The sequence below is a fragment of the Borostomias antarcticus genome, assembly GCF_949987555.1.
Source record: "Borostomias antarcticus genome assembly, chromosome: 1".
Taxonomy (NCBI): domain Eukaryota; kingdom Metazoa; phylum Chordata; class Actinopteri; order Stomiiformes; family Stomiidae; genus Borostomias; species Borostomias antarcticus.
The window spans coordinates 45,502,608-45,526,559 of record NC_140234.1 but is presented as its reverse complement, the minus strand read 5'-3'; the positions used below and the strand labels follow the sequence as shown (position 1 = coordinate 45,526,559).

At 47.8% G+C, this 23,952-nt stretch overlaps 2 protein-coding genes across 2 annotated transcripts in view; both read right to left on the bottom strand.

The window, feature by feature from the left end:
- Positions 1 to 99: 99 nt before the first annotated feature.
- LOC311307099 (NACHT and WD repeat domain-containing protein 2) lies at positions 100 to 9,995 on the bottom strand (the record flags this gene model as incomplete). Its single annotated transcript, XM_084435861.1, has 8 exons — positions 100 to 3,338; positions 4,220 to 4,877; positions 4,964 to 5,535; positions 5,678 to 5,792; positions 5,985 to 6,188; positions 9,011 to 9,118; positions 9,700 to 9,788; positions 9,923 to 9,995. The coding sequence occupies 8 exons, from the start codon at positions 9,993 to 9,995 to the stop codon at positions 100 to 102; spliced, it is 5,058 nt and encodes a 1,685-aa protein (XP_084291987.1).
- Positions 9,996 to 12,788: 2,793 nt separating this feature from the next.
- fchsd2 (FCH and double SH3 domains 2) overlaps positions 12,789 to 23,952 on the bottom strand; it is a gene marked incomplete at its 3' end in the record, with an annotated part of 71,151 nt that continues 59,987 nt past the window's right edge. Inside the window, exons 16-22 of the mRNA XM_084448622.1 lie at positions 21,186 to 21,320; positions 20,624 to 20,707; positions 20,280 to 20,457; positions 18,508 to 18,716; positions 15,820 to 15,979; positions 14,799 to 14,890; positions 12,789 to 12,875 (exon numbers count right to left, since the gene is read on the bottom strand). Coding sequence (XP_084304748.1) covers positions 12,789 to 12,875; positions 14,799 to 14,890; positions 15,820 to 15,979; positions 18,508 to 18,716; positions 20,280 to 20,457; positions 20,624 to 20,707; positions 21,186 to 21,320 — 945 coding nt within the window. The remainder of the gene's footprint in view (positions 12,876 to 14,798; positions 14,891 to 15,819; positions 15,980 to 18,507; positions 18,717 to 20,279; positions 20,458 to 20,623; positions 20,708 to 21,185; positions 21,321 to 23,952) is intronic.

The following is a 23,952-nucleotide window of genomic DNA, read 5'->3' as shown; positions in this document are numbered from 1 at the left end:
TACATTTCAAAAATAACACCATGCTACACAGTTTTATTTATTTATTTTTTAATATACAGCCTATATCATATACATATTAGATTACTGAGGGGTAACATACTACATCATATCAGGGGGCTCAACCCATATAATACTGGGTGTTGCTAGTGGTAGCCATCTCAGTGGCTCCCTGTCACACGGGCATGGACTCTCCTGACCAGTCAGGTCAATCCTTCTCCTGACTGTCCCTCCATCCCTCATCACGTCAGAGATAGAGTACACGCCCACAGAGCCATCCTGAAACCCCACGTACACACACAGCTTCTCACACGCCCCCAGAGTCGACGGGGTCTTGCACAGACACAGCCTCCCTACTCTCCCGCCATCCTCCAGCCGGACCACAGTCAAGACAGGCTGACTGTGCAGGTCACAGGCACATCCGTGCTGGGCAGAGGGCTGGCAGATGTACACGGCGTAGTTCCCAGTGTCATCCAGGCAGACGTGGAGGACTGGACCCTCTGCCCTCACGGAGCATAACCTGGATCTTAAAAGATCCAGGAGGGTGATGACATCATCGTCAGTGGACAGGAGTGCATAGCTTCCATCGGGGGACATCTGAAAGTCCTGGGGCTGACACACAAGTGAATGGGGGAGCTGAAACTGCAAGCACACCGTCTCCTCAGCGACGCGCCACGTGTACACACCCCCTGTGGCGGTCAGCGCCACCACAAAGTCAGGGTGTTCCGGAAGTGTTCGGAAAGCCAGGACGCGCTGTGTGCATCCCGAGCAGGAAAAGTGTTTACTGATGGAACCGGACCACAGACTACAAGCCAGTAGGTCGCCACGACGACGGCCAATCAGGAAGGTGCTCTCCGGTGAGATCTGGGCATCAGGCAGGTAGAGGTGTATGTTACATACCACAGCTCCACTGGCCAGCTTCCACACTCTAGAGGGTCCACGCTCTGATAAACACACCCCGAAATTACCATTAGGGGTGATAAGGATGTTTGTGGCTTTGCTACCATGGATACGGTGGAGGTTGTGTCCAGTTTCGCACTGCCACACATAAACCTCACCCCCTGCGAGAGTCACAAGATGGCCGCCGCCTGGCGAGAGGCAGAGCTTCTCCACAGGGCTGTCGTGCAGGAAGAGTGCTTCTGGACTTCCTGTCTGCAGAGACCACCTCCACAGTGTCTCTGACCCGTCGGTCACATAGAACTGCTCTCCCGTTGGCTCGAGCACCACCTGCCTCACGCTCGCCGCTGTTCTAGGCGCCACACCTGCGGCATGCACAAGCTCTGAATCCCACATGGTGAGGCGTCCATTTTGAGTGACAGCAGAGATCGTGGACCCCGTTTTGAGGATTGCGAGGGGATGGGAGGGAGCGGCGGTGCCCAAGGAGAGAACACACTGGCCTGTGGTGATCCTCCATGCCAGCACAGAGGGACAGGCCTCTATTGTGGCCAGGAGGAGGTGACCACCATGGGCCACCATCGCCTGGGTGAATGTCCTACCCCGTGGCGCTAGGAACTTGTCCCACAGTTCCCAGTCATAGGTATCCCATAATAAGATCTGCGGGGCTTCACACACCAGCAGAATGTGAGCCTCCTCAGAATGATCTGTGTTTCTGATCTTATCGTTGCTACTCTTGCTATAGCACTCTTTGATGAGCTTGGGCTGCTCGTTTTTACTCGCTACCTCCCATAAGAATATGTTTCCCATGCTGTCAACGCAGGCCATCTCCTCCTCATCCTCACTGAGAATGACAGAGATGAAGGCCGACTCTGTAGGACCAGAGCAGCAAGCTACAAGGCTGCATCTCTTCACATCCAATATGGAGACTGTACCTTTCTCCTGTCCGCAGTACACTAGGTCACCACCAGAGGGGAATGATACGCAAGTCACAGGGTTCTGGCACCGCAGGTGGGCGAGAGGCTCGTCTTTCAACCCTCGCACACTAACGAAGCTAAAACCCTTCCACCAAACACACATCCTGTCCTCGCACACGACAAACCCCTCGACCTTGGGACGCATGCTTTTGTCTGGCCTGGACACAGATCTCCCCGTGTCCTCTATTTCCTGAACGCTCTCCGGATCACTCGCATCCCACAGGAGGAGCCTACTACACCGAGTGGACAGGAGGATGAACCTCCCGCTGCTCTTTGCGCCGGCAAAGCTCAGCTTGGACCCACGGCTCAGGGTCAGCTCCTGTACCCGTCTCCCCTTCCACACCCAGGCAGAGCCGTCGTCCAGAGTCACAACCACGGTCCCGCACTCTGTCCCTGCTGCGTCTGCCACGGCGCACTCTCTCTCAGTGGTCTCTAGTGCGCTCTGCATGGAGGGCACAGAGGAGGGAGAAGGAGAGAGCACCACTCCTACCCCACTGCCCCTCCTCCTCCTGTCCTGCTCTACCTCCCGTGCGTAGCCCCCCAGCTCGGGGTAGACCTGCAGGAACGGGAGCAGTATGGCCTCCATCACCGCAGGCAGCTCCAGGGCTGAGCTCCAGAGGAGGCAGGCCGAGGCCTTCAGTATCCCTGCCAGGAGCCCCCTCTCCCTGGGGAAGGAGAGCTGGGACGCGTCCCCCCACTCTTCACCCTCCTCCAGCAAGGTTAGCAGCTCACTGAGGAGTCCTGCTCTTAGCATGGTCTGATGGAACCCTAGTGACATCATCAGTCCGTGCTCTAGCTCCTCCCACCTGTTACTTTTTTGTAAGTGATGGGGCAGCTCCAGTAGCTTTCGAAGGTTGACTTGCAGATGCACAGGCAGGGAAGAGGATGGGGGAGGGTGGTCGGTGGAGTTAAACACATAGGGTTGGCCTTCAGGCTGTCTGTCAATGTATATTTTCATTCGGACAGTATTGGAGACAGCCCCAGTTTGGTCAAGTCCGGTGTTCTGGGATAAGACCAGGGGTTTGGGTCTCCCATGAGCCCAGCGACCGCTGAAATAGTCAGCCATGTCTGAGTGAATCTCACCTCTGTCCCGACACAAGCTCAGGTACCTCTTACACACCACCAGCCCAAAATGTCTGCTCACCCAGAACAGCACCCCAGTCCCTGCCACGCCCCTCCTCGCGACAAACCCCCTCAGGTCCAGCAGCAGCTTCTCCACCTCCACCTCTGGCACCCTCATCCCGGAGGGGGGGCTCTCCACGTCCTGCTGGACATACACAGCCAGCACCTCGTTGCAGCCAGACAGCAGGTCTATGAGCTCGGCCTCTGTGAGTCCGGCCCTGGAGAGGCTGAGGTAGCTCAGGGCTCGAGCCACCAGGGCGGAGCCATGCTTCTCCTCCAGGTGAACCAGCAGGGCTGAGATGCTGGCGTGGACACCCACAGGGAGGGAGGACTCGGTCACCTCTGACCCTGAGAGAGAGAGAGAGAGAGAGAGAGAGAGAGAGAGAGAAAGAGAGAGAGATTTTAGGGCAATTTTTGAAGTTAATAACAACAAAGTAACAACAATGTAACAAAAATGAAGGACTAACTGGTCTTAATCGTTACCTCCGCCCAGGACAGGGGAGTAGGTTATGTTTTCGGTACTGTGTTTGTTCGTTTGTTAGTTCATTAGTCAACAGAATTAGGCAAAAACTACCAGACTGATTTTCATGAAAGAGGGGTGTAGCATGGGCCAAGGAAGAACCCATTACATTTTGGAGCGGATCCAAAGCGCAGGTTGGATCCACAAATAATTTTTCCCTTTCGTTAACATTGCCAGATAGACCAGACCGGCACATACTGGTACTTCACATTGTTTAATACATCCATGGCTAGGATACACTGTTAAGCTTCTAGCTGTTAGCTATTGATCGCATGCTTCGCATGCTGGGAGGGATTGATTCAACTAGGCAGCTGCCTAGCTAATTTGCGGATGTATTAAGGCTAAAATAATTTCATGATGGCGAAGATCAACTGCTTTGAATTAGCTATGCTCGTAGCCAGCTAGCACTAGATGACTGCTGTCGGTCCTGTCATATCTAGGTGGCTGAGATGCATCAGAGATCAGAGAAGAAGAGCAGCCGTTCAGCTGACCCAAGCTGTGTCAAACCCAGCTATTCATAAACTGCAATAGTGATGCACCACCAGTATATTTTGTACATTTATCTCCTCTAGTATCGAAACCCTAATGTCACTGACCATGCTGACGACATGCATCATGGGTGGAGCTCTGCCCTCTCCCAGTGCCCAGTATTTAGATTAGGTTTTTGTTATTCTGAGTCGAGATGTGTGTGTACAGTATGTATGTGTACCTGAGCTCCACAACGAGGTGTGTGTGTGCAGCAGGCGTACATAGAGGGTCAAAGAGCAGGACACCAGAGCCTTGTTGACCACCGCCTGCTGTCCTGACGTCACCCTCCTCCCCGACGCACTGAGGAGACTCGCGAACATCCTCAAGCACTCCTTCTTCTCCACCGAACCCAGCTCCACACTCACAATGCCTGCTGGTGCCAAGGCCTGTGGGTAGTGTAGTCTAATGGCACCCAAGGTGCCAGGTCGAGTGGGGGAGACAGAAAGGAGGAGTTTGACATTGGGGGGGAGGGGAAAGGGGAGAATCTGGATAATCTGGGGTCGGAAAGTGTCTGGTACTTGGTCCAACCCATCCAGGATGAGAACGAGAGGTCGCTTGGGAGAGGGGAGGAGGGACAGAAGGGAAGAGAGTTGTTTTCTGAGCTGAGGGAGGGTGAGGTGAGGGTTGGAGTAGTGGTCTCCGAGGATGGGTGGTTTATGGCTGTGGTTAGGTTCCAGGTTAAGGGTGTCGTGGTCAGGGTAGTGGTCTCTAGTGTAGCTGTAGCTCTGGGCTATCTGATAACACAGGCTGGAGAGAAGCCGCTTGGGAGAGGGGCTGATTGACAGGTTGGCGAAACAGATGATCACGGCGGGATCCTTGTCGGTCATCCAGGACTTACACTGTGGAGAAAGAGAGAATGGCCGTCAGAGGAAAACGTCATCATGAGGCCAGGTACCAGGAACCTGATGGGCTGGTAGTTAACTACCTGCTGGGCACAGTGTGCGAGCAGCACAGTTTTCCCTGTGCAAGGCCCTCCTTCCACCAACAGAGGGCGCTGTGTGTCACTCTGCTCCAGGTACGCCCTGACTTCCTCTTCCTCTGGGCGCTTTATGTCGTACAGACGAGAAAAGACATGACACAGCTCCTTCTGCTCAGCCTGCTCCCTGGCTAACGCGTCATCAGGACGAGAGCTGGGCGACTGTTTCACTGTTTTCATGGAAACCGAGCTGTCAATCAAATGTAGGAGATCAGACTGCATCTGTTTGCAGAGTCCCTCGGTGTAACTCCGCCTCTTGGCCGGTGTGTAACCATGACCTTGGTCGCATACCGAGGTAGTGGTGTACACCAGGAGCTGACAGGAAATAACCAGGCTGGGCAGGAAGTTGTCACGGAGCTGGGAAAGAAGGCTGTCTTTAGTAAGAGTCGTCACGGGGCTCTGCCCCTCGTCAGGTTTCTGGCCCCTCTGATTGGCGATCGTGTGGACATAGACCAGGCAGCGGTTGATGATGTCATCAGCGGTTTGGTTCTCCAGAGCAAATCGTAGGTCGGTGTCGTGGGCTTGGAGAGAAATGCAAAGTCACTCAGTGACAAACCAGAACAAAGCAAAAACATATGGCATCCTTATGAAACACACACACACACACACACACACACACACACACACACACACACACACACACACACACGCAAAACTCCTCACCTGATCTGTAATAGCTCTGGGCTCTCTCTGTGGTCACTAGGCCCTCCAGGACACATTGACTCACAGCATCCTGCAGGACTTTGGTCAACTCTTCTTCTCCCTGCTCCTCTTCCTCTCCCTGCTCCTCTTCCTCTCCCTCCTCCTCTTCCTCTCCCTGCTCCTCTTCCTCCCCCTCCTCTCCGTCACCTTTCTTCTCGTCTGACTGAATGATCACAAATCAAGGGACGTCATTCAAATGTACTGTCCAGTTGTCCATTTGCCGTTGTATCTGACTGTACTGTTATATCAGAGTGTGTTACATCCTCACCTGTGTGCCAGGGTGCAGGTGTGTGTGCGCTCGCGTCCGCAGGCGGAAGGAGGGGGGTACAGTGTTCTCATCTCGGAGGTATGCCCGCTCTAGAGCCCGGGTACTGGTGCCCGCTTGCTGGCACATCTGAAGGGCCAGCTGGAACTCCGCCACTTCCACCCGGGCAGGGAGACACGCAGCGCCATATTGCTCCCCCAGCAGAGCCTGCAGCGCCACCAACAGGACACCCAGAGAACAGCAGGAGATGATACACTGGCTCCCCGTAGCGGCTCGCATCCAGTTTAAAACTCTGATACTAGCCTACAGGGCAGTGAAAGGAACAGCCCCCTCCTACCTCCAGGCCATGGTCAAACCCTACACCCCAACAATTATTCTCTGTGTTTTTATATTTCTGTACTGTTGTTGTTATTGTACTTTGTGCTTTTATTGTTAATTGTATTTTGTGTACAGCACTTTGGCTCGACCGCAGTCGTTTTTAAATGCGCTTTATAAATAAAATTTGACTTGACCCCTACGCTCTGCTACCTCGGGGCGACTGGCCACGGGCCTCTTCTCTGTCCTGGTCCCGCAGTGGTAGAATGAACTGCACACTGACGTCAGGACAGCAGAGTCACTGCCCATCTTTTGCCGCAGGCTCAAAACTCACCTCTTCAAGAAGTTCTACCAGGATCCTCCCTCTTAAAGAACCTATTGTCTGAGCGTTTCGAGTGTTGCAGAGGTATGCATGTCTGTCTGTATGTATGTATATTACTAGATATACGGTATGTGTGTATGTATATATGTGTATTACTAGATATATCTATATGGTCTGTATGTATGTATGTATGTATGTATGTATACTCCTAGTCATATATATTTATACAAACTGGATGTGTGTATGTACATACTGTATATTCTTTATTCTATACATGCTGTACATGGATGTTTTTAGTCCCCGTTCCCCCTCTCTGTTCTTGCATTTAGTGTTTTCCTTTTTCTATTTTTTCCAAACTTCTATCTATCTATCTATCTATCTATCTATCTATCTATCTATCTATCTATCTATCTATTGTATTTTAGTTTGCTATTGCTAGATAATGCTCTTAGTCACTTGTTTTAGAAAGGAAATGCAAGTTCTGGCAAGTACTGTAGTAGTACATTGACATTTCCTACATTAAATGCAATTATTGTAAGTCGCTTTGGATAAAGGCATCAGCTATAATTCAGAGAAATGTAGAATAATATCTACATTATACCACCACCTAATGGAGAGAAGGGGAAATACAACATTATATGTGAAGCAGAAATGGGAAAAAGAACTGGGTGTGAATATTACAGAGGATGAATGGTTGCAAATTTGGAAAGCACAACAGTCTACAACATCCTCTCGTACTTGGAGAGAACACTGTTGGAAGAATATAATTAGATTCTTTATCACTCCCCAAATTAAAAGAAATACATGTCTACAGCACAACCCTGTTGGACACATTGTGGGGCTGTGGATGTCAATCATTCCTATATATTTTGGCTTTGTCCTGAAATTGAGCAGTTATGGGAAAATGTGCATAGGATTATTGTTAAAGTGTTAGGATATAACATACCTAGGTCCTGCATAGTGATGTATTTTGGTTGTTTGACAGGAGTCGTTTCAAGTGAAGATAGATATTTGTTTAAGATTTTGATAGCAGCTGGCAAGAAGGCCATAACTAAAAAGTGGTATAAAGCAAACCCACCTACGAAAGAAGAATGGTTGATAACAGTGAATAATTGATAAGAGTGAATGGTTGATAACAGTGAATGGTTGATAAGAGTGAATGGTTGATAACAGTGAATGGTTGATAATAGTGAATGGTTGATAACAGTGAATGGTTGATAATAGTGAATGGTTGATAATAGTGAATGGTATCCAGGATATGGAATGTTTAACTCATAGGATCAGAACCCAGGAGGAGAAGTAGGCCCTATAGAGATAAATGGGAGAAGTGGATGGTTCACGTGTCAATGACAACATGTGTTAGAGTTCGGTTTTGGGACCCAGGCGCAACAGGAAAGGAGGAGGCAAGGAACGGTAAAGCCCGGAGGGGCGATTTAATAAGATCACAAAGGGGGATGTGGTAGTCGTACAGCCGATGGTCAGGCAGGAGCGTGGTAGTCGTACAGGCGATGGTCAGGCAGGAACTGGAGAGATGAGGAGGGGAGGCAGGGTGAGTGAGAGTAATCACAAACGGGGAACGGGAAAAAACACTACAAAATACGGGTAAGGAGATTGTAGGCTAGGCTATACTTTACCACAAGAGTATTATGGTAAGATCTGGCGATGAGTGGAGTGTAGACCAGGTTCTTGTAGAGGTTGAAGGTGATTGCAGAACGAGGGACAGGTGTGGTGATGATAATTGGAAACCGGTGAGTAGAGCCGCGCCCGCGTCATCGTCGGAGACGAGCGCGCCGTTCTTGTCTTTGCGCACGGGCTGATGTGCTGGGCATGTCGGGATCCGACTCGACGTCACCGGAGTGGGAGGAGACTGCCGAGTCCGCGGAGCTGGCCGGAGACGGGGAACGCCCGGCAGTGGGGGGAAACTCCGGCGAGTCAGAACGTTGTATGCCCGGGCCGATGCGACGTGCGGTAGAGCGCGTAGGACGCCCCGAGCGCGCAGCGGGCCCAGAGGGGAGAGAGGGAGGCGGTTGTGGAGGCGAGGGCATGCGAGCCGTAACAACATGAGTCTAAATGATTGTATGTTTTTATTTTGCATGTATTGTTTTGAGGAGATGTTGCAGTCCAGAGCCTTTTTTTTTATTTTTATTGTTTTTCTCTTCTTTGGTTTGTGTGTGTTTTTTAAATAATTGAAAAACAATAAAAAATTAAAAAAGTATAAAAATTAAAAATTAAAAAGTATATATATAAATAAATAAAAACGCCACAAGGGGTATGATGGACACGGCCTGGGAAATTGCTACCAATTCAAATGTCATCTAATACAGATTATGTTGGCAAAAACATGTTAGAAAACTATAAGTGTTGGAAGTAGGATAGGGCAAGGCAGGCTCACCACCAGGTAAGGCCCATCAGAGCTCTCTCTACACTCCTGCAGCAGCTGCCATCTGCAGGCCTGGTCTGGCCAACGGCTGCTCTCAGTAGCCTCATATGGGTCTATCACCTAGGATGGAGAGACACACACACACACACACACACACACACAGGCAATGCACACACAGGTATGCACACACAGGCATGCACACACACACACACACACAGGCAATGCACACACAGGTATGCACACACAGGCATGCACACACACACACACACACACACACACACACACACACACACACACACACACACACAATAGGCTGCAGACAAGAGAAAGGTGATTTATGAACAATTAAAACAGATGCATAATCTTCCATTGTGGCGTAGATACATGTTTGAATACATGTAGGTCATCGGAATATCGGGTTTCCAGATCCAGTTCATTACCTTAATGCTGAACAGAAGGTCAAATGCACAAACAGATAGTAGATGGATTGGATTTGGAGGTAAACTCTAGTCAGTAACTCAGCACCTGTTCATTAGAACAAAAACAGCCCACCCTCCCCTGCCTGTCGGCACAGCCCTGTGAGGAGAGCACACCCCCTTCTGGTGAACACTGGCCTGTGTTCAGTTAACACAGGGAGAGACAGCAGTGGAGTATGAGACACAGGTGTCTAAGTGTTTGATAAGTCTGGAGTAAAATCCTACCCTGAAGTCCAGTCCATGTGTGTGTCTGCAGTATTCCCTCAGTGTGGGAAACACACACTCTCTCAGAGCCCTTCGTTCCTGCACAGAGTCTAACACACACACACACACACACACACACACACACACACACACACACACACACACAAACACACACACACACACAGGTCATGCCACGGCCGTCCGTTTCTGACACCAGTGACACTGACCGAACAGTCAGACCTACCTTCTGGGTTGGAGCACAGATAAATCTTCACACAGGAGGACCTGCGGGACCCTGCATCTGCTGAGCCGTCCATGAGTCTCCCTCAACACTGTCTCCCTCAACACTGATTCTCCCTCAACACTGACGCTTAAACAGACGTGAAGTAGAAACGCTGTTCTCCACCCCCCCCTGGTCTGCCGCAGGAAACTCTTGCCTCTGTTTATGTAGCTTGTAATCACACCCCTTCATTGAGTCACGCTAGCGCATACACACACACACAAGAAAACGTGCGCACACACACACACACATATGCACAAACACACACACACACAAACATTCACGCACACGGATGCACACACACACAACCATGCAGGCATGTGCGTACACACACACAAACATGCACACATGCACACACAGTCCTGAGAGGGGTCAACATAACAAAGCATAACAATAAAGTGATTTTTCGATCTGTTTTATTATTTAACATTTGTACACAATAAATACAAAGTTTTTATTTTTTTATTTTTTATTTTTTACAGTCAATAATAATATGCAGAAAGAATTTTGCACCTGTTCTCAATATTGTCACCATGGCAACACTCTAAAGAGAAGGCCTGTTGTTCAACTACACCTTTTTAGCAGCTCTGAAACTCTCCAAATCAATGAAAATAAAAATTTGATATACAAAACAAAACAAAATAAAAAACACAGAGACAAGGGACAATTTCTTAGAGGGAGATTTGTAACTGGAAAACTGAAAGTGACACAACTGTGTATGTCGACGAGTTGTTTGATGGCTGAGGTGAGAACAGCTTTCTGACTGGATGGAGGACGTTGCTGTAAACCATAAACTTCAAAACAAGTTTGATAAACATTCTTAAGATCTCAGAAAGATCAAGCGGGCTGCTGTAGAAGATGCCCATCGGTGCATGCCAAGAATCAGCTTGCCTTCCACAGTGACATTTCAAACTGACCTTAACTGACTGGTCAGTGTTTCAGGGCAACTTCATCCAACTCCAACCAGGAGACACCTGTGGGCTTGGGTTAGAGCAGATGGATCTAATCCCCACTATTCTGGAGTTCAAATCACTCTCCAAACACGCCAACCTCCAAAAATGAAATCCACATTCTCTCCCAATATCCCTTATTCATACTGTTTCATCGCTCAAGTCTTTATGTTTGTTTAAATACAGTTGACACACACTAGCGTCTCAGGCTGGGTGGAGGATGACCAGACCTGGCTGGTCTCTCCAGGAGCAGGTCGAGGGAGTGGAAACAGTTCCGTTTTCAGTCACACTGAGAAACAAGGATCACAATCTCACAGAGGGACAGACGCACAGACTGACCGACCGACCCTCTGGTCTGGGACCAGGGGTACCTAAACCCCTCTCATTGTCTTGGTTAAGATGGTAGGGCTTCTGTAATCCGACTCTGAATCTGTAGTTAGAGATTAGACGGGCGGCCAGATTTCAGATTTAAGGGCGGACATCAAACGACAACAAAACAAATGCAGAGACAGGAAACAGGATAATGAATAAAAGTGCGTTGCTGCCATCCAGGTCTCTGGGAGGGTAGGCTGGACCTGACCGGCTGGCTGGGTCAGTCTGCCATCCAGGTCTCTGGGAGGGGAGGCTGGACCTGACCGGCTGGCTGGGTCAGTCTGCCATCCATCCCCTTCTTGTCTGGACTCCAGATCCAACTCCTGTGCTATATTTCTCAAGATTGATCCTTTTTTAACGAGAGACTTGAAGACCACATTGACGATTCAAAGGTCAAACGTATGCAGAGAAGAGATGGCAGAGGGACCGGACTGTTTCCACGCGCTGATGCTGCCAGGGGGTTCAGTCATGTGTTTAATGAGACAGTGGGAGTGGCGTTGAGGCCGTGAACTGCACCTCAGCTGAAACACAGGAACATGTGTACTGCTGCTGTATAACACAGGGTAGGATAATGCAAACGTCTAAGAGGAGATGTGATCAGGAGGGGAAAACCAGAGATCTCACCACGGGCGAAACTTGCCGACCTGGTAGAAGCTTAGACCGGTTCCACTGTACTCAGTGTTTTTAGAACGGTTCCACTGTACTCAGTGTTTTTAGAACGGTTCTACTATTTACCCGCCCCCACCTGCATTGGGGTTCTTTTCAGAACTAAATATTAGTGATACAAACATACACTGTTTAACAGAGGGAGAAGCACAGAGGAGATATAGTGTGTGTGTGTGTGTGTGTGTGTGTGTGTGTGTGTGTGTGTGTGGTTAGCACTGACTCATACCGGCTGCCAACAGACAGAAGAGGCTGTCAGAGAGAAAAGAGAGGGAGGATGGAGAGAGGAGCCTCGACGAGAGGAGTATGTCCAGGGAGGATCCAGCCCTCTCCTTTCTCTCTCTCTCTCTCTTTCTCTCTCTCTCCATCACACACACAGCCTTTTCCTCATAATCTCTCTATACTCTTATACCGTATGTACAATGCCCTTTCAGGTTTGCGATGTGAATAGACTTCTACTACATATCAAATAGATACTCCATTCAGCGGTTAGGCTATATGAAACGTTGCGCGTTATTTGTAACATTCCTATGACAACAGTAATGTACTGTACTAATACACATTAAGTACGTATGATATGATTATATATGGCGAGAGCAAGGGGAATCCCGCAGATAAGCCCCTCCCTCTTGTAGATGGGCGACTCCAGGGTGGGGAGGGGGCGTCCCCTCCTTGTTGCTAGGTGAAGGAAGCTCAGGGGGTGTACGAGTCGCTTCTCAGTCCTCTGTCCCCCTCCCTTCCCAGAGGAGGGAGGTGGTGGTGGTGGGGGGATTTCAGGGTGTAGAGGTCAATGTTCAGTCCAGCTCAAGTCCCCCAGCCAGTAGGGCGGTGCTGTGCTGTCCGTCTCACACCAGTGTGATCTCCACCTCTTCCGTCGTCTTCTCCGCCTGCCTGCGCGGGTGCTGCTTCGGGGGAGGGGGGGCCGCACGCACCTGGAGAATGGGGGGGGGGGGGGTGTGAGAAACGGGCCGAAATTGCATACTTCCATACTATTTAGCGTGCGTGAGAAAATATTTACTATGTCTGAATACACGGTACGTCAAATGTGGTATGCCAAAAATACCAGGATGTCATCTAGTCGCATTTTGCAGAATGCAAGCCAGCGTGCTTTTCTGGGTATTATGACCCACAATCACAACACTGAGAGCGCAGAGGAAGATAGGTCACATCTACTGAGCCGCTGAGATGGCACAGACAGATGACAGCACACTGACAGCGCAATGATGACGGAGCATAACATGAGTGTTTCTATATTTCTAGTATCATCATTATCAACTTATCAGTTGTCAAAACGAAATGCCAACAAACTGGTTATGCCAGCCAGCTGTGTTCCGAAATAAAAGTTCAGCTTTTTTTTTAACCAACTGTTAACACAACAATATAGTGAGCTAGTTACTTTAGATATATTGCACCCAAATCATTTGACAACATGTTTATTTGTTCAAAGTTTCTGTCGAACTCAGTTAAGGTAGGCTACTGTAACATTAGTGGCTACTGTATTGTTTTCCACTTCGGCAACAGAAGAGGAACAGATTAACAAACAGGTTATCTGGATAAGCTGACTAAATATTGGGAATCTACTTGCCTAAAAAACTATTAAAACTTAATAAAGTCAAATATTAACAGTTATGAGGGCCAAAAATTCAGCATTACAGCTTTTAGCCTGCTTTAAAATCCTAGCTATCGCTGCCAGCTGGTGAGAAATGCATTCTGAGATACATGTATGTCCCAATCGTATGCATATTGCATGCTAAGTACGTACTTTACAAGGGCAGCCGTAGTATGTACTGATAGTAAAAAGAAAATGTGTGCGATTTCGGACGCAGCCAGGCTACACTTAAGTCAGACATGGATGCAGAAATACTATTTCCTCTCTTCTCCCAGTACAACACCATGGAGTGGGTCTGTTCTCAGGGAGTGGGAGTGGGAGCAGGTTGTGAGAGGAGAGAGTGGGTCTGTTCTCAGGGAATGGGAGTGGGAGCAGGTTGTGAGAGGAGAGAGTGGGTCTGTTCTCTGGGAGTGGGAGTGGGTCTGTTCCATGGATGTATTAGGGAATGGGAGTGGGAGCAGGTTCTAAGAGGAGAGAGTGGGTCTGTTCTCAGGGAATGGGAGTGGGAGCAGGTTCTAAGAGGAGAGAGTGGGTCTGTTCTCAGGGAGTGGGAGTGGGAGCAGGTTCTAAGAGGAGAGAGTGGGTCTGTTCTCAGGGAATGGGAGTGGGAGCAGGTTCTAAGAGGAGAGAGTGGGTCTGTTCTCAGGGAGTGGGAGTGGTGAGCAGGTTCTAAGAGGAGAGAGTGGGTCTGTTCTCAGGGAGTGGGAGTGGGAGCAGGTTCTAAGAGGAGAGAGTGGGTCTGTTCTCAGGGAGTGGGAGTGGGAGTAGGTTGTGAGAGGAGAGAGTGGGTCTGTTCTCTGGGAGTGGGAGTGGGAGTAGGTTCTAAGAGGAGAGAGTGGGTCTGTTCTCAGGGAGTGGGAGCAGGTTCTAAGAGGAGAGAGTGGGTCTGTTCTCAGGGAGTGGGAGCAGGTTCTAAGAGGAGAGAGTGGGTCTGTTCTCAGGTAGTGGGAGTGGTGAGCAGGTTCTAAGAGGAGAGAGTGGGTCTGTTCTCAGGTAGTGGGAGTGGTGAGCAGGTTCTAAGAGGAGAGAGTGGGTCTGTTCTCAGGTAGTGGGAGTGGTGAGCAGGTTCTAAGAGGAGAGAGTGGGTCTGTTCTCAGGTAGTGGGAGTGGTGAGCAGGTTCTAAGAGGAGAGAGTGGGTCTGTTCTCAGGTAGTGGGAGCGGTGAGCAGGTTCTAAGAGGAGAGAGTGGGTCTGTTCTCAGGTAGTGGGAGCGGTGAGCAGGTTCTAAGAGGAGAGAGTGACGTACCGGTCGTAGTCTCCCGGGGCCTCCGTCTGGGGTGAGGCGCGGGGGTTGCTGTGGAAACCCTGGAGATACGGGACTCAGACCCCCACTGTGATCTGAAGAGAGACACACACAGACAGAGAGACCGTCAATAATCCACAGGGGTTTAAGCATGCAAAAATCACATTCATTCATTCAGTCAGTCGAAGATTGGGAACATGTAGCTTGTGTATTATCCTGCGATTAGTATTGCTTACAGTCACTGCAACTACAGTAGGGGAAGGTGCCAAGAATCAGTCAAGCTACAGCAAAGCTACTATTGGAGTCTTCAGTCCTCATTGATGTTTTGTTCTGTGTTATAGCTTGTAAACATCATCATCCTTCTGCTACACTCTCAGGAAGTCCACAAACAAGCTAAATGTTCAAAATCATGAAGCGTCCCTTTAATATGTTCAACTAATTCAGAGCGTGTCTGATTCTTACTGTGAATGTGGGACTTTTTTTTTCTGTTCTTGCACTTTGACTTTAGCACTATGCTCTTAAATTTGTTTAGAAAGGAGATGCACTTGTGAGTTCTGGTGAGTAGTAGTACACTTTGGATCAAAGTCTCTTTGGATAAAAGCATCTGCTAAATGACTGTAATGTAATGTAAAAATGTCATATTTTTTGTATGTGGCCTCTTAGCGGGCCCCATGTGGAGGGAGATCATTGTGTGTGTATTTCTGTGTGTGTGAGTGTGTGTATCTGTGTGTGTGTGTATTTGTGTGTGTGAGTATTTCTCTGTCTGTGTGTGTGTGTGTGTGTGTATGTATCTGTGTACATGTGTGTGTATCTGTGTGTGTGAGTATTTCTGTGTGTGTGTGTGTGTGTGTATGTATCTGTGTGCATGTGTGTGTATCTGTGTGTGTGTGTATGTATCTGTGTACATGTGTGTGTATCTGTGTGTGTGAGTATTTCTGTGTGTGTGTGCATGTATCTGTGTGCATGTGTGTGTATGAGTATTTCTGTGTGTGTGTGTGTGTGTGTGTGTGTGTGTGTGTCTTACTGTGAGCGGGCCCTTTGTAGGAGGCGGGCAGCGGCGGCCGGTGCTCCCCGTTGACGGAGGGCGAGCGTGGGAGGGGCGGGGGCGTGGAGGAGCTGACGGGGGGCTGGTCGTACAGGGGGAGAGGCGGCAGGGACGCCAGCATCCTCTGAGATGGACAGATCTGGAGGAGAGAGAGATAGAGAGAGAGAGATGGAGAGAGAGACAAATAGAGAGAGAAAGGGAGAGAGATGGAGAGAGACAGAGAGAGAGACAGAAAGAGAGAGATGAAGGGGACAGAAAAAAAGAATAGAAAGAAGAAAGAGAGTGGTTAAGTGAGAGGTAAAGAAAAAAAACACAAGTCATTTGAGATGGTTGTTTTCACCTGGTCCTGCAAACTCCATTTCCCAAGGAGCCTATCCAACAGGAAGGTCAAAGCTTTCAGGGCACAAACAGTGATAGCAGTGTTCCTGTGTTCCAGTGCTAGAGTGTTCTGTGATCATAGATAGGTCTTATCTGCAGTCAGAGGGGCCAGACTGAACAGCTCAATTACAGGAAGGATACGACCACTCCTGCACCAATCATACTTCCAGACATAACAAATATGGGCACGAACAGTACTCACACACACACACATAAATCTAAAACACACCCACGCACACACACATCCAAAACACACACACACACACACACACACACACACACACACACACACACACCCACACACACACACACACACACACACACACACACAGACAAAGACACACACACACACACACCAGTGGCGATTGCTCCTATAAGCCAGGGTAAGCCTGGCTAACCCATACAAATCCAAATAAAACTAGATTTTTGCGCCTGCTTTCAGTGAAAGAAGGCACGAAAATCGACTTTCAGACTGTTTTGGACATAAACTCGTCTTGTATTCTGCCATATCGCTTCATTTTCATCCGTGTTTAGCGTTTTGGTAGTGCTCCGTCACCCCCTACAGTCCTCATGAAAATACAGTCCCTGTTACGGTCCGTTAACAGCGGTCTTACTAGCTCGTTATTCACTTAACATTGTAGGCCAGGTAAAAGGATCCTGGTTAACAGAAATCAAGACCAAATGAAAAATCAACCAATCAAATTAGCCCACACATACAAAACCGCGAAAACTGTTGTCATCAGTCGAAATGTAACCTAATCTGTAATTTGTCAAAATGCCTAAAAGTGGGCGTAGGGTAAGTCAGCTCTCGAAGTGCTTACATTGGAATTTCCATTGACATTTTAACATGGGACAGTTTATCCAATCAAAACTTGTCATGACTGTCCCGTCATTCACATCACCTGTCAATCACGTTACCCACTTTAGCTATCTACTGGCAGCATCAATGAACCTGGAAAACGGAGATCTTGAGTATTTGTTGAAGTTGATTTCACAAAACTACCTTTTGAGCAGCAGCTCAAAATAAAACAAGATGGGAGACCTACCGTCAGTGGAGAGGATGAGAAGAAAACAGAATTGGAGGAGGTAAGTGCAGAACTTTCTGTGGTAAAAGTTATGCTAGAACAGAGTGGCTAGGTGGGAGTGCTAAGCTTCAGAACCTATTTTGTTGGGCATGTCTCCTCTTTGACCAGACAACCTGCTCTCTGAACAACCCATGGGTTACAACTTGTTAATTTTTTTAAACAATTTTCACAAGGCAGTTCAGAAGCATAGTAAGTCCAAAAGTCATCTTAGTGCCGCAGTCAAGATTCAACTTTTTGGGAGAGTTTGGATCAACGAGGCTCTCGATCAAGCTGCAGTAATTAATGTACAGAGGCACAACGCCCAGGTCACAAAAAATCGGAGGTTGTAAAGTTGTTATGTTGTTAATAAAGGAGTAGTAAAGGGAAAATGCATGTTTAGCCCTGTTTTAAGGTTACTTATGATCATATACAATGGTTCAGATCAAAACGTTGACAAAACTAGCACTTTTGAGAAAGTCTGATAATTGCTCTACCACCGTTTTGGTCATATAATGGATGTGGGTGGGCACCGTGAAATCGAGAGTTGAACATGTTTTTGAAAGATTTTTCAAGGTGCCCACCCACATCCATTGTATGACCAAAACGGTGGTAGAGCAATTATCAGACTTTCTCAAAAGTCCTAGTTTTGTCAACGTTTTGATCTGAACCATTGTATATGATCATAAGTAACCTTAAAACAGGGCTAAACATGCATTTTCCCTTTACTATTCCTTTAAGTTGTTATGGCTGTGCATTTTGCTTTGCCTAGATTTAATCAGCACTCGAGAGCTTTGCTTCCTGGAGCGGTGGGCTAATAGGCCTAGTAGCTTAGTAGGCTAGTAGTAGCCTAAACACTGATAAGTGAAGTAGGGGAGTGCTGTGCCCTAAGGGGGTGTATTTTATCATCCTGTCATTCCTCTTTGTGGTGCTTGGCCATTGTTGTCATATAATGGCTCAGTAGTTTATTCAGTGTGTCCCTAAAAGCTTGGTTGTTTTGGCCTAAATATTGCCCTCTTATTCGCTCGCTCTCAAATGATTGGCCTTTGTTGATGTGTTAAAAAGCATTCTGTAGCCTAGGCTACTGTAGTTTTCCTGTATTTTTTTACATATAAAAATGCCACTGCTCAGCGCCCTTCTGGTGCTGTGAAACCTCCCATCAGGGCATGCTTTGAAAGCATGTGTGTGTGCGTGTGTGTGTGTGCGTGGATGTGCGACCCTACAGTACCTGTGAATCGGCCCCGTTCTCTCCGTTCTCTGTCAGCTCCTCCACCAGCACGGATGGGAAGACCCCCGACCGCCCGTTGAACTCGCCCTCCCAGAAGCCGTCGTCCGTCTGCGTGTCTCGGCTAAGCAGGCGGATGATGGCGCCCTCGGGGAAGGACAGCTCCTCGTCCGCCTGGCCCTCGTAGTCGTACAGCGCCCGCACAAAGCTCACTGATGGATGAGAGAGAGACAGAGGGAGGGAGAGAGATATCGTATTATTATTAACAGAGTTGGGTGTTAACGCACTACAAAAGTAACACGTAACATATTGCGTTTGGCATTACCTAAGTAATATAACGCGTTACCAATAGGATTTCAGCAATGTTATTACAGTTGCTATGTCACATAAAGTAATGCGTTGTGTTACAGAAACACAGACTGCCGCGCTGCAGCACGGGGAGAAGGTTTATTGTTTGTGCGTTTGTGTGTTGATTGCTGACATTGATACCATGGGAGCTGCGTTTTGGAAATGGATATAGCCTTCTCCCATTACTTTGAGTTGATCAAAGAAACGGGCAACAACGTCATAGTGAAGTGCAATCTATGTATAGGGAAGACGAGGGAACAGTCTACAGCGACAAAGCACAGATTATTTCTCTGGATGTCCAAGTACCGTGTTTGAACCCAGAGACAGGGAGATTTGTGGCAGAGCATGTTGTCGAGGATATTCAACCTCTGTCAATAGTAGAATCACCAACTTTTAGAAAGCTTGTTGCGAAAAATTCCTTGCAAAACCAAAAAGGTAAACTATTCAACGTTGCCAATGTATGAATGTATGAATGGTGTTCTTTCAAACCCCTACAACCAAATCAAATGGAGTTTAGAAGCTTTATTGTAGGCTATGAATAATGTATGGATTAATTTCCTCTTCCTAAAGGGTCACAGTCATGCTTGTTTCAGTTGATATTATTTGGATTAAATGCTTAAATTCTGTGTGTAGATCGTCAAAAGACCTACACACAAAAAGTTTGCCTTTTGTAAGTTTACTGCTGTTTTGCAATGTACAGTATTTACATACTGTTAGGCTGTAGGAGAGTGCAAAAGTGCCTGTTGACCCCACTGTTAACTTCAACAGTTGAATGAAATAGTCAACATAACAAGCAGAATACACTTTCGGAATTACAAACACATGAACGAACCAGAATTGAACAATACAGTGGTGAAAGATGATCAGTCTGGTAATCGTGTTTGTAATTCCAAAGGTGTAGGCTAGTCCTATTCTGGCCTGTCATTTTGATTATTTGCAGTTCTTCAAGGAAAACAGCTACAATAATGTTGATTTTAAGAAGGCCTACACACAGAATATAAGCATTTATATTGAAACGATTTGATGCTTTGAAGACACAAAAATGTCACTGAACCCCAAATTGCTCCCTATGGGCAGTTTGCATGGCAGCTGCCGCCATTGGTGTGTGTGTGTGAGTGGTTGAAGGAGAGGCCTTCATTGTTAAGCGCTTTCGATATAAATGCAGTCCATTTACCATAGCAACAAGTAACGAGTTAGTCTATAGTTACGTTCAAATGAACCTAACTAGTAATGTGTAACAAGTTAGGTTTTGAAAATAACTTACCCAACACTGATAAAAGATCAATGCATTCTAGAAGAATCATTGGGTTTTGAATATGGAAAAATAATCCTATAATAAATGTTAAATCATATGATGTGTGTGTGTGTGGCTGAGGGTGTGTGTGTGTGTGTGTGTGTGTGTGTGTGTGTGTGTGTGTGTCTCTCACAGGAGGCGTCTCCGTTCATGCTGCCGGTGTGGAGCTCTGGCTCAGTGGAGTTGGACGAGGTGTGTGAGCGGTTGTCCAGCGCTGCCAGGGACTGGAGCATGCTCAGTAGGCTGCTGGACGTGGGGAACTGGAGGTACTTCTCGGGAACGTAGCCCACATGGCCCGTCTTGTTGCGTGCCTGGAACGCACAAACATACACACACACACACACACACACACACACACACAACACAACGTTTGAAGGTTGAAAAAGAGTTATGTAAGTGAGTGTTTATGGTGGGTAGTGTGTGATATTGTTGGTGCAAATGGAGTGAATGTGTGTGTGTGTGTGTGTGTGTTGTTACCTTGACCCAGTCCTCCATATCTCCGTCCTCAATGACCTCTAACATTTCCTGTTCGTCTATGGTCAACTCATCAGGCTGTGACGCCTGAAGAGAGAGAGAGAGAGAGAGAGAGAGAGAGAGAGAGAGAGAGAAAGAGAGATAGAGAGAAAGATAGATAGAGAGAAAGAGAGATAGAGAGAGAAAGAGAGAGAGAGAGAGAGAGAGAGAGAGAAAGAGAGATAGAGAGAGAAAGAGAGATAGAGAGAGAAAGATAGAGAGAGAGAGAGAGATAGAGAGATAGAGAGAGAGAGAGAGAGAAAGAGAGATAGAGAGAGAAAGAGAGATAGAGAGAGAAAGATAGAGAGAGAGAGAGAGAGAGAGAGATAGAGAGAGAGAGATAGAGGACAAGGACAGGAGAAAGAATAGCAGGGAGGTAGAAATAATACACTACTGTCAACTCATATTTCATACATCACATGTTACATTTAGCACACTCCAGTAGTTGCTAGATGTGCTTGAACATAAAGTGTGACTTAGTGGGAGTGTGTATATGACTATGTGTGTGTGACTGTGTGTGTGTTACCTTGTAGGAGTAGAGGACCTTGCAGGTGAGAGGGTAGTTCCTGAGTGTTCCAGAGGGACTAGAGCTGCTGTCGTCAAAGACTTCCATGTTCTCTTCACACTCCTCGCCTTCGTCCCGCTCCAGGTCCACTGTGCCCTGCGCGCACGCACACACACACACACACACACACACGCACGCCTGCGTCAGATATCTAGAGCCACTGTCTGGTCCAAATAGTAGCAGAGCTCAAAAGAACAAGTGTAGTTGCTGTGTCTCTCTCTCTGTCATCGGCTGTCTGTCTGGTGTGAAGAGGGTCTAGTTGTTCAGGAGCTGAGAAGTATATCAAGCCCCGCCCCCACCTGTCCCTAGGCACCCTCACTGGCTGTGACATGGATCAGGTGACCTAGGCAGAACCGGGATCCGCTAGACATACCTGAACCCAACAATACAATGTCTGTGTGTGTGTGTATGTGTGTGTGTGTGTGTGTGAGGGGGGGGGGGGGGGTAGAAAGTCATTGTGTGCGGTGCCTGATAAGAGTTGAGTCATCAGATCCCTGTTGACACAGTAAACTCTAAACTCCTACTAGGGCAGAAAAAAAGAACAGGTGCTTGTGTATACTGTACGTGTGTGTGTGTGTGTGTGTGTGTGTGTGTGTGTGTGTGTGTGTATGTCTGTGTATGTGTTTCGCCTAAAAACATGATCTCCTATTGTTCCCAGGGAAGGGTGGTGCCTGGGCTCGTCTGAGAGCTCAATCAGGGGAATACTAAACAGCGGTGGGAGTTTCCCCCGGGCCTCCCCTGGCTATCCCTCGTCCAGAACTACATTAACCACAATGCAGTGAGGCTGAGCATACATCACACTTAAGAAGGACACCATAATGAAGCTATGTACCACAGGGGCGGGCTGTTTCCCTGCTGTGGACAGTATGCAGTGTCACCAGGCCAGAGGGGAGGATGACTAACGGTTCCCCCATCGCTCCCAACACCTCCCTCCCACCTCCCACGCTCTCCCTGGCATCGCATTTGAATCTGTCTATAGGCACTCTGACACACTCTCTCTCTCTCTCTCTCACCTTCTCTCACTCTTTCCCTCCTGTACACCTCGATGTTCACACCCCCGCCCCCTCCACCCATCACTCTCTCTGCAGCGTCATGTGAGCAGAATTTCAAGTGGTGTCACATGAGCCTTACGGCTGGGTACTGGCAAGGACTTCATGATAGAAGTATCGCAACACATTGCGACACAATACATATTTTGATACACTGCAATATTCTTACTTTTCACCAAAAAAGGCTACAGGGCACTCAATTTAAAATAATGAAAATGCCTTTATCATCACGGCATGGTCATTGGGACAAATGCTGATGCGTTTTCGCATCAAGCCTTCCTCAGTCAAGCAACAGTTCACCAGCCTGATATCAGACAGAAACTCATTACACTCACTTGAGATCTTCAGTCTGACGTTGCTTACACTGTAACCGATTTCCATAGGGGAGGGAGATTCGATTTTCCCTAACCAATCACTAACCTGATGCGCCAGATGGTTTGCTTCGCATAACCATCTGGGAACTCTCTGTTGGAAACTGTTTGGAAAAGGGCAGGCACTTTCAAAAATACAGGTGATTGGATGAACCATCTGTCTATCACTGTCCATCCAACTTCAACTGCTCCTCGCTGTCTTTACACCTAAACCTGCCTAGCATAGCTGTTTGTAGTTCCAATTCCTCAGATCCAACGCTGATTGCCGAGATCGTTTTCTGATCTGGCACAAACGGATGTCTATGGAGAGTATCCAGCCTGATTTGCAAGAGAAACAGAATGTGAGCTCCCGAAATCAGGATGGTCTCAAGAGGCTAACCAATCACTACAGACCAAATCTAACATCATTAAGTAGAAACAAGAACGCAAAAAAACATCTCTCAAAAACAAACTCCCTTCAAAGAAGAGTGCTGTTCGGATTTCAAAGTAATTGGTACTTTTAATCACCATCGCAATGTTCATGAACAGCCATTGTTATTACTCCTCTTTAGGTCCGGCACACAGCCCTTGACGCTGATTGGTCTCCCGCGGCGCTCAGCGGACCGATCATTTTTTACTCTGAGAAACCTTCATGTAGCAACGCCAGACCAAGAATCAATGAACTTGGAGTGGGTGGTTTCGAAGGTCTGGCTAAGAGTTTACTGGAGTCAAGCGAGAATTTATTCAAAATAAAAAAATGTTTCATATCAATATGAGCGGCTAGAAAATCGATACAGTATTGTGGGAAAAAAAGAAAAAAAAGAAAAGAATAATAACTATGCATAGTTGCGTACAGTACCTACCTCAGAATCCTGCTGACACAGACACGGATCCCCAGACACACACACTACGCCTGTGTCTGGCAGTCTACGTGATACTACTGCAAAGTCTTATTTAACATGACCAGCCAGACGGTTTGTTACAAAGAACCATCTGGGAAGTCGTCCTTGGGAAACGTTTGTTAAAGGGCAGGTACTTAAAAAAAAAAAACCTGGCAGGTGATTGGCTGAACCATCTGTCTATCACAGGCTATCGTCATAGGCTGTCATCACACCTAAACCACGGCCATAGCTGCCAGTAGTTCCTCATAGGATGCTGATTGGCTGGGTTAAATTTTGATTGGAGCACAAACTCCCAGTCCACTCCCAGTCTACTCCCAGTCTAATCCCAGTCTACTCCCAGTCCACTCCCAGTCCACTCCCAGTCTACTCCCAGTCTAATCCCAGTCTACTCCCAGTCACATCCCAGTTAAATGCGTTCTAGAAAAAA